Source organism: Desmodus rotundus, chromosome 7 (assembly GCF_022682495.2).
Source record: "Desmodus rotundus isolate HL8 chromosome 7, HLdesRot8A.1, whole genome shotgun sequence".
Taxonomy (NCBI): Eukaryota; Metazoa; Chordata; class Mammalia; order Chiroptera; family Phyllostomidae; genus Desmodus; species Desmodus rotundus.
Window position 1 is genome coordinate 137,182,803 of NC_071393.1, and position 15,613 is coordinate 137,198,415.

Below are 15,613 nucleotides of genomic sequence, written 5' to 3' on the forward strand. Positions count from 1 at the left end.
GCGGCGGGGGCCCGAGGGTGACCGCGCGCTGTTCAGGGAGCACTGTGTGGTCTCCTAGTGCCCCTTTCAATGGGAAACACGACTAATGTGAGTAGACTCCTTGGGGGACAGACTCTAATCTGTCGCGCGTGTGACCACACAAAGGACGCCAGGTGCTGATGCGACACTAACGATCCTGGGAGGCTCAACGCCAGGCCCCGCGCCGCCTGCTCTGAGGCTCGTGGACGGACACGGGAGCCGCCGTCCGTGCGCGGCCCGCGCCCCGAGCTCCCCGCGGGGAAACCGGCGTCGGCGCCGCTAACCGAGCCCCAAGGAGCGCGAGGGGCCGCGACCCTGCAGGGCCCAAGACGACGCCCCTGGCAACAGACGCGGACGAGAGAAGCCCGCGTGGCCGCCTAACCGCGGGCCGGAAGCGGAAACGGCGGGGCGGGGCCTGCCGCAGCGGAAGGTCCGCACGCTGGGCTCGGTCCTCTCAGACCTTCCGGAACCTCTGTGGGCCCCACCCCTGCCCTTTGACCCTCCCACCGAAGTGCGCCCCACCCCGCCCCTCACTGCACCCCACCCCTCTCCTGCTGACCGTCGTAACCCGCTCCCTGGTTCCCTTCCACTCCCGCTGTGCGGCCCCCTGACCCACCGTCAGCAGGTGGGAGGCCTGGGCCAGGAGAGGGGGCGGCCCTGGGGCAGCCTGCGGGAGGCGGAGCAGGACAGGGTGCAGTGGCTGCTCCAGCCTGGGGGGCCCTTGTGGAGAAAAGTGGCAGCAGGAGTTGGGATCGCAGGTCACCCAGGGGGGCCCACCTTGGGTCCCACTGGCCTGAGGCCCGCCCCCCACTGTCTGGCTAGTGGCGGAAGGCAAGCCTAGCAGAGCTGACACTGCTTCCATCTGCCAGAGGGACACAGGGAGCCGTGGGAACCCAGGTGGCTTTGGGGTCCTTCCCGCAGAGCCCAGAGGCTCAGACCAGCAGGCCGCCGGCAGGACATGAACAGCAGGAAGCGTTTGCTTACAGAGCCCCCTAGGGAGAAGCCGGGGCCGCAGCTGCCCCAAGAGCACAGACTGGCCTGTCCCTCTCCCGGCCCCACTGACACCTGGGGCCAGCCCAGGGCCCAGAGCAGCAGCCAGCAGGCACCGGAGACTCAGGACTGGGTAAGCTGAGGGAGCCTGGCCTCGGCCACCCCAGGGCTCCCTTGCAGGAGCCACAGGCTCTGGCTCTGGAGGTAGGCTTGTCAGGGGCACGTGGACGGAGGGAGCTGAAGGCACCTGGGCACAGCGGCGCTGGAGCAGGGGGGCGCTCTTCCCAGGAGCCGTGCATAGGCACCAGGCTGCATCTGTAGCCCTCCCGCCTCCCATAACTGGGGGCGGTCTGCCTGCCTCTGCTGAGCACTGGGGAGGGGGCCCGTGAGGCCACGGAGAGGGGCCTGCCTCCTTCCTCCCCAAGTGCCCGTTCCCTGGGCCGCGCAGGCAGCACCAAGTGCAGGGAGCCCAGTCAGGGGGAGCTCTGCCCTCCCAGGGGGGACAGGACAGCGTCCGGCCCACCAGGTCGGCGGGCAGTCAGCAGAAGGCCTTGTCTGAGAAGGTCGTTCCTAGTGACTCTGCTTGTGACAGCCCAAAACGGCAGGCACCTCAGTCCTCCCCGACGGCTGCGGGATTCCCACACAGCAGCAGCCACAAGTGTGGTTGGGGCACAGCTGCTCCAGCCCCAGGGGACACCTTGTGAGCAAAGGAAGCCAGATGCCTGGGAGTTCTGCGTGGTTCCCCATGTATAGGGGTCAGAGCCTGGCCCAACGGGTCAGCCTGTGACAAGCCAGGCGCACAGGGCACTGGCCACGCTGCTGGTTCAGTGTGTGGGAGCCCACACCCCCGCGTGCTCAGACAGGTCTGCTCGTGTACCTGCCAGGGTGCACAGGAACCAAACTGGCAGACCCCAGGGCTGATTCCTCAGGACGGTCAACCCAGGATGTGAATGCACTGGCGGGTTGCCTGCAGGTGGCGGGCGTGGGGGCTCCTGTCCTGGCCGGGTGGTGAGGACGGAAACGTTCTCCTGCAAGGATGGAAGGGCCTGGCGACGCTCTGGCAGGGTGACCCCTCCACGCACACGGAGTAGCAGTTCTGAGCGGTGGGCGGGTGGCCATGGGTCACAGGCAGGTGGGGAGCGAGGCTGGGGCCAGGAGCAGGAAGCAGGGTGGCAAGGCCCAGTGGGAGGTGGGTCAGAGGAGGAGAAGGCTTAGGGCAGAGACCCAGGAGAGGGCAGGCCCTTCTTTGCAGGCTCCCAGAGTGTGGTTGGGTTCAGTCTCTGCAGAGTCCCCCACTCTGTTTACATCTCTGGTGTCACCTGACCTCTCCCTTCCTCTCCTTCCCACCCTGGGGGATGTCAGTGTCTTGCTGTGGTGTCAAGGATGCGCCAAGCTACCCTCTCTCTGGCTGTCCTGCATGGTGTCTTCCCTCCTTGCCCCCTCAGCATGCCCGAATCCTCCAGACCTCCCCAAGGTCGGCCCCTTGTCAGGTACCGTCTCCCAAGGAGCCCTTCACCTGGCTAACAGAAGTCAGCCCCACTGTTCCCTTTGTCCCTGTCCCTTCCCAGCCCAGGCCCCAAGGGAGCACCTTCATCTTCGGGGCTCAGCATGGGCACCCAGTGCCCAGATGGGGGGGCATGTGCTTGCAGAGGCCAAGCTTTGAGGAGATGTCCCCTGTGCAGGGTCTGCAGATCTCCACCCCCCCCCCCCCCCCCGCCCGGCTAGAGGCTGAGCAAGGTTTTGCATTTCTGCTTCCTAGTGAGCCTGCTGAAGTGACCACAGGACCGAGAGAGGGCAGGAGGGATGGCCAGTGGGAGGTGGCGGCCACATTCCAGTTGGGGGTGCAGGCTGGGCAGCGTGGGCAGGTCCGCACTGGCCTTGTGATGGGGGCAGCAGGCACAGGTGCTGCGCCAGCCACCAAACCCCAGCCCACCTGCCTCAGGGCTTTCGGTATCCTTTTGACTGCGAACTAGGTGCAGGGCAGCACAGCACCTAGGGAAAAAGAGTCAGAAGAAGAACCCAGCTGTGCCAGGCAGGGCAGAGCAAGCTGGAGGGGCCGCCATCCCTCAGACACCTGTGCCCTCTCGGAGCAGGTGTCCCTGCAGCTGAACAAGGGGTGAGGGTGGTGAGAACTCTCCACCGTGCAGAGGCGGCTGCACGGTGCCCTGGAAGGCCTGTGACCTGCCTGGTTGGAGCGGAGGGACTGGAGTCCACCCACACCAGACCAGTCAGGAAGAGGGCACAGAGGACCGCGCTGAAGTGAGCAGCCTTCGCCGATAGGAGCTCCAGGAGAAAAACGAATGAGAAAGGCACATCTGACAACAGGAACACACGGAACAGGAAACAGGCTAACCTGTTTGAGACGAACTTTAAAACGCCCCGAAGCATTACCCAGAGACCAGACGACATGAAGAGACACCCTGGTCTTGGTGAGGGCTCTCCTGGGCATTTCCCAGTTCAGTGTCATGAAAGATAAATGTCCCAAAACTTCTTTTTTTCCGGTACGGTAAACTGCTCAAATGGAAAACTAAGACTAGGTTCAGGTGTAGCAGATATGAATTCCTAGCTCAAGCTTCAGTTTTGAAAGGAAGAGGGTCCTGTCACATGATGTGTGAGCAGCAAAACCAAGTAGAAAATCTAGACATTGACCCAAATGCCTGCAGGCATGTGAGGTGAGATGAAGCTGGCCTCTCAGTGTGTGTGTGGGGAGGGGGGGGGGCGGTGCGGCACTTTTCCATAAATGGTGGTGGGTAACTGTGTAGCTATCCAGGAGAAAGTTGTAGCCATACTTCTCACTGAACATCAAGATGAACTCCAATTAAGTATTGACACCACAAAAGTACAAGAAGAAACCCTGGAGGGGGGTGGCCTTTCCAGCCACGCCTCAAAGTCCAAAAGCCACAGAAGAGGAGATGGATACATTGTGAAAAACAATACATCTATAGCCCTGACTGGTATGAAATGTTTCTCTCTCACATGGATGTTTCTCTCCCTCCTTTTCTCCCTCCCCTTCTCTCTAAAAACAAATAAAATCTTTTTAAAACCCATGTCTACAGAGGAAAAATATGCACAAAGGAGTCACAGCTGTTTGCTGGAGGAAGTACAGACTTTCCAGCAAATGGTGCCGGGACTACTGGACTTCCACAAGCAAAAGCATGCGGCTGGACTCCTCCCTTGCACTGCGTAATTAACTTAGAATGCACCGCAGACGGGAAGGGAAGAGCTAAAAGAGTATAGGAAGTCCTCAAAGAGAATAGGAGTAAAGCTTCATGGCATTGGACTTGGCAATGATTTCTTAGATATGGCACCAACCTCACAGGCAATAAAAGTAAAAGTAGATAAATTGGACTTCATCAAACCTAAAAACTTCGATCATCACAGGACATTACAACAGAGTGAAAAGTCAATCCATGGAATATATGAAAATATTTGTAAATCACATATTTGATAAGGGATTAATATCCAGAATATAGAGAGAATTCTTAAAAACTCAAGAGTTAAAAAAATAATCCAATTCAAAAATGGACAAAGGACTTGACTAGACATTTCTCCAACGATAAATAAATAGTCAGGTAAATGAAAATATGCTCACGGTCACCCTGGCTGGTGTGGCTCAGTGGATTGAGGGCTGGCCTGCAAACCAAAGGGTTGCAGGTTCAATTCCCAGTGAGGGCACAAGCCTGGGTTGTGGGTCAGGTCCCCAGTAGGGGGTGCACAAGAGGTGACTACACAATGATGTTTCTCCTTCCCTTCTGCCAAAAAATACTCTAAAAAATTAAATTGGTAAATTTTATGTGTTTATCACAATGAGAAAACAAAAAGGAAATAAAAGAAGGACTGAGTCGTCGCTGAACAGAGGCAAACCAACTCCTCCGCACCCCAGTCGTGGCGCTTCACTGGCTGCGTGATTGAGCGAGGACAAGGCCAAGACCCTCCAGTGAATGGCGGGCGCGAAAGCAAATCCTTGCGGGAGGGGAGCTCGAGGGCACCGTGTGTCGAACGCAAGCAACAGAGGGACCGGAGAGGGACTGCGGGAGGCGCTTGGGGCCCCACCGGGTGGTGGCAGGGCCTGGCCACTGGACTGGACGCCCGGGGCACGTGGGGCAGACAGGCTGTGCGGAGGCGCACAGGAGCGCCTTCGGCGGAGAGCGCAGCCCTTTCTGCCCCACCTCCCTGCACCCGCAGGGGACCCGGAGCCAGACCCAGAGGGATTGGAGGCCGGCGTGGACGCAGGGCGAGGAGGACACGGACAGCCCCTAGAACGCACAGGCCTTTCACAAAGAGGGAGCCCCAAGTGGCCGGGAGGACAGTGAAAGGTATTCGGTGTCAGGAAAGTAAGATGAGATTAAGGTGTTTGACCACAATACGAAAAACCACGGATGCCAGTGTTGGCGAAGGCAGGGGAGCAGAGCTAGCGCCCCCTGCTGGCGGGCGTGTGCGGAGCGGCGACGCGGAGAACAGCCCTACGGCGACTTCCCTGCGAGACAGAGGAATCCGCCAGGCAGGAATCTACACGGGGAGGTCTCCGGGCACTTAGGTGGGCCTTGCGGAGCTCCCAGCTGCGCGGAGGCGGCAGGGGCTGGAAGCGTGCCCTGGGGCCGGTCCTGTCCGTGCTCAGCTACAGGCACACGTGGGCAGCGGGACCTAGCAATCCTGCCTTGTTTCTGCGGGAAATGAAGCAGGTACGGCATTGCTCATTTTGGACGGTGCGTTCCTGAGTGTGTAAATATATTTTCCTTTGTATTTTTCCTGTGTGGCTATTCTCAAATTTAAGCTGAGCCCGTGCCCAAGGCCACACTGGAACAGGACAGCCCTTCCACGGGCAGGCCCAGGAGTATTCAAAGTGAGGAAAGACAGGGACCTACAGCCAAGATTTTTCTCCCCAGCAAAGCCATCACTTAGAATGGAAGGGCAGAGAAAGTGCTTCCCGGACAAGGTAAAGCTAAAAGAGTTCATCACCACCAAGCCGTTGTTATATGAAATGTTCAAGGGACATATGTAAGAAAAAGAAGATTAAAATGATGAACATTAAAATGGCAATAAATTCACAGCTATCAAAAATTTAAACTATTTAAATTTAAACTAAAAAATAAATTAAGCAAACAAGCGGAACAGGAACAGAATCATAGATATGGAGAACATTTGAAGAGTTATCAGCGGGGAGGGGAAGAGGGAAGATGGGGGGAAGGTGCAGGGATTAAGAAGCATGATTGGTAGGGACAAAATAGACAGGGGATGTTAAGAACAGTATAGAAAATGGAGAAGCCAATTGCATGACCATGGACATGAACTAACGAAGGGATTTATGGAGGGAATGGGGGTACCAGGCAGAGGGGGGCAAAGGGGGAGGAATTGGGACAACTGTAATAACATAATCAATAGAATGTATTCTTTATAGTATTATTTTTTATTTATTTAAAATTTTTATTGTTACTCAATTACAGTTGTATGCCTTTTCTCCCCATCCCTCCACCCCACCCCAGAGAATATGTTTTAAAAGTCTAAAAAAATGAGCCCCAGCTGGTGTTACTCAGTGGATTGAGCACAGGTCTGTGAACCAAAGAGCTGCCAGTTTGATTCCCAGTCAGGACACATGGTTACAGCCAGGTTCCCCAGTGAGGGGGCGCGTAAGAGGCAACCACACATTGATGTTTCTCTCCCTCTCTTTCTCTCTCTAAAAATAAATAAATAAAATCTTTAAAAAAATAAAAATAAATCAGCCACCCCCTTCAATGAGGTTTGAACTGCCCATCTTGTACGTGGGACAAGTGGGAACGGGGGAAAGGAGAGCCACGCACCCTGCTGACCAGGGTGCAGAATCTCGCGGGTTCTCCAGAGCAGGCTGGGCGGCTGCGCAGCACACTGCCCGTGCTCAGGGAACCTGCTGAATGCACCACGGTGCATGGAGACAGGAGCAAATTGTGTGCCAGGAGGCAGGAATTCGGGAATTTACAGTTTTCTACACTAACAAAAGGAGGAAGACCACATGACTATCTCAATGGATGATGAAAAATAACGTGAATAAGCTCCAGTTTATTTCCTCCAGAACAAAACTAGCTGAGTCTTGAAGAGGTTGGAAGTGATGGGCACATCCAAGCAACCCCGGTGGGGCAGGGGCAGGGGTGGCTCTCCCAGGTTTGGCCTCAGGGACCCAGGGGGCCGAGGAGACCTGCAGAGAAGCCAGGGATGTGAAATGAGCTGGAACACCTGAAACGAGCAGGTGAGGCGGCTGCCATTTGCTGCCAATGCGTTGTCTGCCCAGAAAGCCCACAGACGCCAGCACAAAGAAAGTGCGCCCCCAAAACAGTCACTGCTGGGCCCTTAACAGTTGCCCACACGCTGCAAATGAGCGGCCAGAAGCCTCACGGGAGGAGAGGTCCCTCACGGGAGGAGAGGTCCCTCCGCGTCGGCACAGATCATGGGCCCTCCCCAACCTGAATGAAGACTGCTGAAGTGCGGCTGGACGGTGGGTGGGACTGGGGTGAAAAGGGTTAATGTTTCCGACCTGCCAGACTTCCTCCAAATAACTAACTCAGTGCAATCCCAATTTAAAACAAAACTTTTCATGAACCTAAAAAATTTCACCCGAGGTGTACAAAGTGTTCCTGGCAGTGTATGGTTTATTGCTGCATAACGAACATCTCCAAACTTAGCAGCTTAAAACAACAACAAATACATTTGTCCCCATTTCTGTGGGTGAGGGACCTGAGAGCTGCTTAGCTGGGTGGCTTTGGCTTGGAGTCTTTCATGAGGTCACAGTCAGGATTCAGGCAGAACCGCGGTCACCTGGAAGCTTGGCTGGGCTGCAGGGTCGGTCGCATTCACAGGCAGGCGTCCACCCACCGTGTGGGCCCAGCCATGTGCTGCCAGTGTCCCAGCCTCACGGTGGCTGGCCGCCTCCAGAGCGACCCGACAGCCAGCAGGGAGGAGGCTGTCCTGAGGTCACCCCACTGATGCCACAGCAGCCCACTCGGTGTGGGCGAAGCCCGGGGCGTGGATGTGGGGGTGACGGCTGACACAGGCCCCAAGTCTGACATGCTCGTTCCAGGCCCACCCAGCCCCAAGCAGCAGGTGTGAAAGGCCCCCGTCCCAGAACTGTGGGAGCAACACCACAGGCCCAGAGACAAAGTGGGGATCTTAAACTTAATCTTAGAAAAGTGGGTCCTTCACAGGCGCGACGCTGAGCCCGACCTTGACAGGCTGGAATTTGGACGGGAGAGCAGGAGGGATGCACATGCTGAGTGTAAACCACTCCCCTGGTGTTCTGTGCCCTGCACAGACATCTTTCAAGAGGAGGGAAAAACAGGTAAATAAAATGATAAGTGGGAGAAAAAATTTGCCGCCAGCAGACCTCACACCCAGGGAAGTGGGCTCAGAGCGAACCAGGGGAACGAAGAAGGAAGGGGGGTGCTGACATGGACGCGGGTGCCCGACCCCGTCAGCTCTCACACAAGCAGCCCAGCGGGTGTCTGCGAGCAGAGCTGTGTCCCGAGCCTCTGGTGGTGGTCAGGAAGACCAATGCAGACGTCTGTCACCTTCAGACTTGGACGAGTTTCAAGGCGCCCTGAGATGACACCAAAAGACTAGAAAGGGAACCACTTCTGAGCAAGCGGAGGGGACAGTGAGGTGGGGAGGACGCCAAATGGCCCAGAAGGAAGAGGAGAGGACAGAGAGGAAGGCCGTCACACCGGCAGGACCCTTCCATGTGGTGAGCTCAGTGCATGGGCCGGACGTCCAGGGAGAGGCAGCTGTCCTCAGAGAACCGAAAAATGCAGCCCCGGACATGCAGGCGCGTGGGACAAAACGTGGGCACTCTGACTGGGCAGGGGAGACGCACCGTGTTGCCCACACCCTGCTTTGCCGCCAAGCTCCGCTGCCTTCCCTGCGACCTGGAGTCAGTGAGCGGGTGCCCCGTCAGGTCACGGCACGAGTGGGACGTCGCGTTAAAGGGCAGGCGCCGCTCCGTCCCGGGGTGGGCGTGGAGGGTCGGGGACAACAGCCTACCATGCCTTCTGTGGAGTTTGTGACACGTCCTCGTTCTTCATTAAAGAGCTCCCGTTCTCTGCAGCCCCTTCCACCTCGTCCTCCCTGGTCTCTCGGTCCCTGGGTGGGGAGGGGCATGCTGGCGTCATAGCTCTGACTCCCACCCCTGGTTGGCTGGTTCGGGTTCAGTTTTGCACACAGAGGCGAATGGTGCTTGGTCTGTGTTGAGTGGGGTGGGCAGGAGGCCCTGTGTGCTCGGCGTGGACACCGGCACTGTGCGTGCCTGCGGGGTGTTCTCCGGGGCCGGTTGTTTGGCTCAGAAAGGATCCCCCTCTCCTTGGGGGAGGGGACAAGAGCCAGGCTGCCAGGGTTCTTGGTGCAGAGTAGGGGGTTGGGACTTCGATCCTGAGTGGGGAGGCCCTTAAACAGCAGAAGCGACTGTGCCGGTTCTGGGGGCCGGGCCTGTGACGTCAGAGTGCTGGCAGGGTGACGTCTCTGAGGCCACAGCGGGGGCAGGTCCAGGCCCCTCTCTGGAACTCGCAGATGGCCTCTTCCCGGGCCTCCTCGCGTCGCCTCCCTTTTCTGCACATCTCTGTGCCCACACGTCCACCACTTTCCTCGTTTGCCCTCTTCCCCACTTCAGAGTGCCCACTTCAGCAGTATGCCCACACTGCCATGAGGCAGGTCCTCAGAGCTTTCCACCTGACCGCCAGCCCCTCCCCTCTCCCAGTCTGGTGCCGGCTGGCTCCAAGGGTCTGCCTGCTGCAGGTCCCCGCGGCGGTGGGATCCGGTGGGATCCTGTGCTTTCTGCTGTGTCTGGCACTGTGCCCTCAAGGCCCATCTGCGCCGTAGCTGGTGTCAGAATGCCTGTCCTTTCTAAGGCTGGGTCACATTCCCTTGGGTGGAGAGACCACGTTGAACCACCCACCCATGTGGACACTGGGCTGTTTCCTTCCCGCAGCTGCTGTGGGCGGCGCCGCTGCCGGGGTGGGCGCGCAGATGCCCCTCCCGCCCCTGCTCCCAGCCCTTCGGGACTGCCGGCTGGTAGGGTGATTGGTTCTCACTCTGTGAGGAATGGGGACCTCCAGTTTGTCTTAAATCCCCGCTTTTAGCATGGCACCCCCCATGGCACCCCAGGGAGTGGCCTGTCTTCCCCCTAGGAGGTGGCAGGAATTCGGGCAGTGGTCCACTTCTGGCCTTTCCCAGGTGGTGGCCGTTCTTGTGTCCTGATGGCTTCCTCCAAGTTGTGTCTCCCCTTCATCTCTTTGTGGTCAACTTTAGATGGGTTTGGGGAGACAAGGCTGACCTTCCGGCCTTGCCTTTCTTGGGGCGCACAGCAGTCTGGCTGCACATTCTCCCGGCCCCCACTGTATGCGCTGCAGCTCCAGGCCACATCAGGGTACCGGCTGGACTGCTGAGACCCCGGCTAAGAGGTCTCACCATCTGCGTGCCCAGGGAACAGCCAAGCGGGGCTGGTGCTGGAGTGTGCGGGCGTGTCCAGGTGCCCAGCTGCGGTCTGAAGCTGCGAGGCTCTGTCTGCCGCCTTGGGAGCTGGATCTTGGGGACCCAGTGTGTGCCGCGGATGGTGCAGATACAGGGTTGGTGGGGGCACGGACCCCATGCATGGCCGGTGTGGACCACTGTCCTGTCTCCACAGGTGTGCAAACCACCGGAGAGCCAGTACCCGAGTCGCCACTGGAGTCTTAGCATTGACCAGCGGCGGCAGCGGGCCACTCAGGGAGCCACTGGGGTCTGTGGCCACTGCCCGGTGAGTGGACAGGGCAAGGGGTGTTGGGGGCAGTGGTTGTGGGGTGCCCCTGCCCTGCCCCCTGACCCTGTCTCCTGCAGGACCTCCTGCAGGTCTTGGCCCAGCTGGCGGCCAATGTCGTGGACAAGGATGTGCTCATCCCCCACCCACGGACGGCCGCCCAGTCCACCCTCACTGGCCGTGCCCTCCTGGCCCTCGGCATGCCTTCCTCCCGCGACGTGACTTCGGAGGCCCAGGCCTCAAGGTGGCCACCCTCCTAAGAGCTGGCCCAGCTCCACCACCTGTCTTGCGGCCCCTCTCCTGAGGAAGGAAAGCCACTGTGGGCCCTCCTCACAGACACCCCACCCCCTGGGGCATGACCAGCCCCCACCCCGCCAAACTGCTGGGCTCAGGATGCCTGCGAAGATCACGTGGCCAGGGGCCCCCCCTCTCCCCCATGGCCACTGAAATTAAATTTTTTCCTGGCCTGTGCATTTCTCAGGACCACTAGAGTGGATGGTGCCTGGGGCTGGGGGAGGTGTTGTAAGGGGTGGGGGAGGGGGAGGCAAGGCTTTGGAGGACATCTGACCTCACCCCACCTGCTCAGAGACCCCCCGAGGGTGAAGGGGTGTGTCAAGGGCCAGAGCCCACTCCCAGCGCTGCTGCCGGCAGGGCAGGGCGAGAAGATGCTCCTGCCCCGCCCTGGCCCGGGTGACGAGTGCTGCGGGCTCCTGTTGCTGAGCGGCTTTAATGGTCTCCATGTCAGACATGTGGACCCAGGGCTCTCCCGGTCTTGTTCAGGTGTCTTGTGAGGCCGGTGTGGCCAGCCCTCTGCCCCCGCATGGTCTTGGACCCTCTCTGCACAAGGTGTCCCCACCTGGGAGCTGGCTCCAGGGGGCCCCAGTACCCCCCCCACCACAGTGGCCCAAGCCAGGGAACCTCAGGGGTGGGACCTCGAACTGGGAGCCTCCTTGGTCTCAGGGGCCACAGGGCCAACCCTGCTTGTGGGGCAGGAGCGCCGCCTGCTGGTGGGGCTGGCACAGATCCTGCACCCCCTCCAGCAGAGCACGGGGCTTGGGACAGAGCCTGGCGACGCTGTCACACTAGGTACTGCTGCCCTGACAGGCCACCACAGACCCCGTGTCTTTAGGTCGTTAACTGTGAGTCACGTGGAAGTCCGGAACAGGTCTCCCCTAGCTACAGCCAGGCTGTGAGCAGGCCTTACTCCTTCCTGGAGGCTGCAGGGGACCTTCTGTCCATTCCTGGCCTTTTTAGCTTCTAGCAGCTGTCCACGTCCCTTGGCCGGTGGCCCCTTCCTCCATCTCCCAGGCTGGCAGCACAGCACCCCCTGCCTCCTCCCATCGTCACATCTCCATCTTCTGCCTCCTCTTCCTTTTAGGGACCATGTGATCATCTGGTCCACTGGGTCACCCAGGACACCACTCTAAGGCTCTCGCATTAGCAAGCCTCACTCCCTTGTCATGTGACCCCATGCAGCCACAGGTTTGGGGGAGGGAACCGTGCCTTCCACGGGGGCTCTGATTGGTTGGGGAGCGGCCACGTATGCACATTGCAGACCACTGGACACCCCCCCCAACCGAGATGACCAGACCCCAAATGTCAACGGTGCCCCTGCTGGGAGCCCCTGGAAGAGAGCAGTGTCTAAGGCCTGGGAGCCTGAGTGAGAGAAGGGCCCACCCAGCAGACCGGCCAGGCAGCATCCACCCGGCTAGGACGTCCCAGCCCCCACTGACAGCAGACACTGCCTCGCTGTTGCCACTCACCCCTTCATGTCCGCTTCCCCCCCAGGCAGGCCTCCCCCAGCTCCAGGAGCATAATGCGCCTCCCTGGGCCTCACAGGGCCCCCAGGTCATGGCTGTCAGGTGCCCTGGTGGCAGGGAGGACAGTGTCCCAGGTGCTGGCTCCCAGGCTGGCCACGTGGTCGCCTGCGTGCCCTAGAACCCGTCTGTGCCTGGCGTCAGGCCAGCGTGGAGCAGGGGTCAGAGGCCGCTCTAGATACCCAGGCAGAGAGGGGACCCTCAGCCTAGCCCCAGGGACAACTACGGCCCCTCAGCGTCCCCCGAAATAAATGGCTTCTTTGGCTTTGCAAGAACACTCACCCTTCCACAGCCAACAAGGGAATTTAAAAAAGGCGGCCCACTGAGGTACCACTGCTGGTGTTCAGTGAAGGGTGTGTCTGAGGCCCCGGCTGGGATGGGAGGGGTGCCCTCCAGAGAAGCAGAGCAGGTGGAGGGCTGCTCCCGCCACAGCAGGGCGGCTTCCCGGGGAAAACGTGGTCACTGAGGCGAGGTGAACACTCCCTCGCCCCACATTGGAAAGACTCTCCTAAGGTTATCTCTAGAAACCAGGTTGGAGACAGCGATGGATGACGGGCCTTGAGCTGTGAGGAGCTGGCTGTGCAGTTTCCCGTGAGCCCCTCGCAGAGTCCCAGCGGCAGAGGCTGCTGTTTCCCTCCCTCCTGAGCCCCCTGGTTCCCCCGCACTCCAAAAGCCGGCACCAGCTCACCAGCTTAGGCCTGTGCTTGGCCCTAGGGTCGGTAGTGACTATAACTTCAGTGGCTGGATTTAAGGTTGCCTTTTACGTTTTTAAAGACCTTTATTTCATGGCGGGCTCTGTCTTCTGGGGGCCTTTCTGCTCACCAGGACACTTGGCTGGGACGGTTCTCCGGCTCTGCTTCAGGAGTTCAGGACACCGGGCCAGCCTGGCGTTTGGTCCTAGTTCACAATGTGGTCCTTCTGAAAGTCACCGCATCTTCACCCTTGGGGACGCGGGTCTTGCTGGGCTGGGTCTCGGCCTTTGGTGTGCAGGCTTCTGTGAGCCCCGGGGGCTCCCCTGGCAGGGCATCCGAGCCCTTCTCTGGCCCTCTCCCGGTTCCAGGGGCCCTGGCTCTGGGCCTTCTCCTCCAGGACCCTTGCGTCTCCCCCGTCCCTTGGCCCACCAGGGCCCTTCTGCAGCACCAGCCCAGAGCTCCCAGAGCCCTGCTGTGGCAGAGCCAGTGACCACGGGCCCGAGACCCTGCACAGTGATGTGGCCTCTGGGAGCCCTTCACAGCGTCCCGACCTCTCTGCACAGGCTGCCATCAGGATCCCCAAGATGGCCCTGGGAGAGCGCAGTAGGTCATCACGTCACCCGTCCAGCTGCCCTCCGCCCCACTAGCCCCCAGCCCCAGAACCTGCCCAGTGTGCCCAAGTCCGCTCTGAGCCTGCAGCAGCAGTCGAGGGAAGTGCGACAGCTTCGTCTCGCCCGCAACAACCTCCAGCCTTGCCTGTGCGGCCGGCCGCCTGCCCCCTTGTGTTCCAGGCGTCATCTGGCGGCAGTGTGGCTTTGAGGAACTGTCTCCTGGCCGTCGTCTCGCTCCAGTACTGTGACTTTGTCCTCTAGTGGCTGAGCTGCTCATTCGGGGCACAGGTCTGATGGATGCCCCCCAACCCCTGCTGTCCCCCCTGCGGTTGGACCCTGGGTGTGACTGGGCCCTTACCGCTCCTCCATTCTGACCCGAGTCTGTCTGCTCTGCCACAAAGTGGACAGATTTGTCCTTTTCGCAACACACCTGCGATGTGTCGACTGCCTTGGCTCCAAGGTGGGTGACAGGCACGGCGTTGCACGCAGCCTCCTTGCTCCTCTGCCGAGGGGCAGGGTGGCAGCCCATGGGGGAAGCTGATGCTGCTCTGCTTTGCGGGGGTGCATCTTATCTCTCATGGGAAGGCTTGGAATTCAGGTGGCTCCCCTCAGACCCTGACCCCTGACTGAAAGCCAGCCTTGACCGCCTGCCTTACTGGAGGGAAGGAAACAGTGGGCTTCTCTCCCTAGGGGTCTCGGGTACCTGTGCAGGTCTGGGGGACCTCTCCTGTCCCAGGGGGCCGGGGGTGGGGTGGCAGAGCAGGGCTTCATGAAGCATGAAGTGACGGGCTCTCTCTCGTGCCTAGCAGCTGCCCGGGCGGTTTCTTGGGAGCCCTGACTTTTTGGTTATTTGTTAGCTGTTGGTAGGAGACTTGATATGGCAGGTTTGCTTTCCAGGGAGACGCTGGCAGGAAGTGAGGACAGGCCTGTGGGAAGGGAGGGGAGCGTTTTACCTCCCTTTGGAATATCATCCCCCTTCTCCCATCCCACCACCTGCTCCCTCCCTCCACAACCATGGTTCCACCCCCTCGGCCCACCCACCTGAGCTCCTGAGAGGTAGTGGCTCACTGCCCTCCTTGGACCCCCTCCTGGCTTCCATCAGCACAGCTGAGAGCCCCCCACGAAGGCACCCTGCACTCCACTGTGGGCCTTGTCTGAGCTCCACCCCCTGGGCGCTGCACTGCAGGTCCCGCTCCCGTGTCCCCAACCTGGACATCGCCCTCTGCTCCAGCCACAGGCCTGCTCCATCTGAGTAGGCAGGGCAGTGACCCTGGGTTTTGCTCAGACCAGTTCCCTGGAGCCCCAACACCGCGACCCCGCACCTCACGGTGGCTGGGACGCCACCCCTTCCGCCTCGAGTTTTCTCCCCTGGGGTGTGGAGACCCCTGGTCTTGGCAGCTGCACGTGTACTGGACTCTCCTAGGATCTGGGGCAACCGCCGTTCCCACAGAGACTCCACAGCACATTGATGGGGCGGGAAGAGCAGCAGGTGCCTCCCCACACCGGCGCCCCCTCCCAGCCGCCCTGTCCTCTGGGCATGGCACCCCTGTCACCCCAACCCCTGGATCTGGGTCGCCGGGCCCGCTGGACCCCCAGTCTCAGCGGGCCTTCGGGAGGGCAGCAAAGGAACCGCCGCCCGCAGCCTGTTCCTTGGGCCACGAGCCGGAGGCCGCCTGCTGGGAGGAGGGGTGGGGCGGTCCCAGGGCGGGAGGGGGGCTGGGCTACGAGGGGCCG

The 15,613-nt window shown here is 60.0% G+C and overlaps 1 protein-coding gene across 3 annotated transcripts; it reads left to right on the forward strand.

Annotated features, from left to right (window-relative positions):
• The first annotated feature begins 520 nt into the window (after positions 1-520).
• On the forward strand, positions 521-11,213 carry TEX22 (testis expressed 22). 3 transcript variants are annotated; one of them, XM_045202124.2, is made up of 4 exons: positions 521-643; positions 888-1,141; positions 10,649-10,759; positions 10,840-11,213. In XM_045202124.2, exons 2-4 carry the CDS (start codon positions 977-979, stop codon positions 11,017-11,019), a joined length of 456 nt encoding a protein of 151 aa, XP_045058059.2. In that variant the 5' UTR covers positions 521-643; positions 888-976; the 3' UTR covers positions 11,020-11,213. The 3 variants fall into 3 exon arrangements, with proteins under 3 accessions (XP_045058059.2, XP_045058060.2, XP_024423849.2); XM_045202125.2 differs by having other exon boundaries at positions 521-1,141; positions 10,852-11,213; XM_024568081.4 differs by having other exon boundaries at positions 522-1,141.
• Positions 11,214-15,613: the final 4,400 nt, after the last annotated feature.

Bases quoted from the DNA above. Each gene is read 5' to 3' on its own strand.
- TEX22 (XM_045202124.2), top strand. From the start codon at position 977: ATGAACAGCAGGAAGCGTTTGCTTACAGAGCCCCCTAGGGAGAAGCCG. The intron at 1,142-10,648 runs GTAAGCTGAGGG...CTGTCTCCACAG, and splicing joins CACCGGAGACTCAGGACTGG to GTGTGCAAACCACCGGAGAG. The intron at 10,760-10,839 runs GTGAGTGGACAG...TGTCTCCTGCAG, and splicing joins GGGTCTGTGGCCACTGCCCG to GACCTCCTGCAGGTCTTGGC.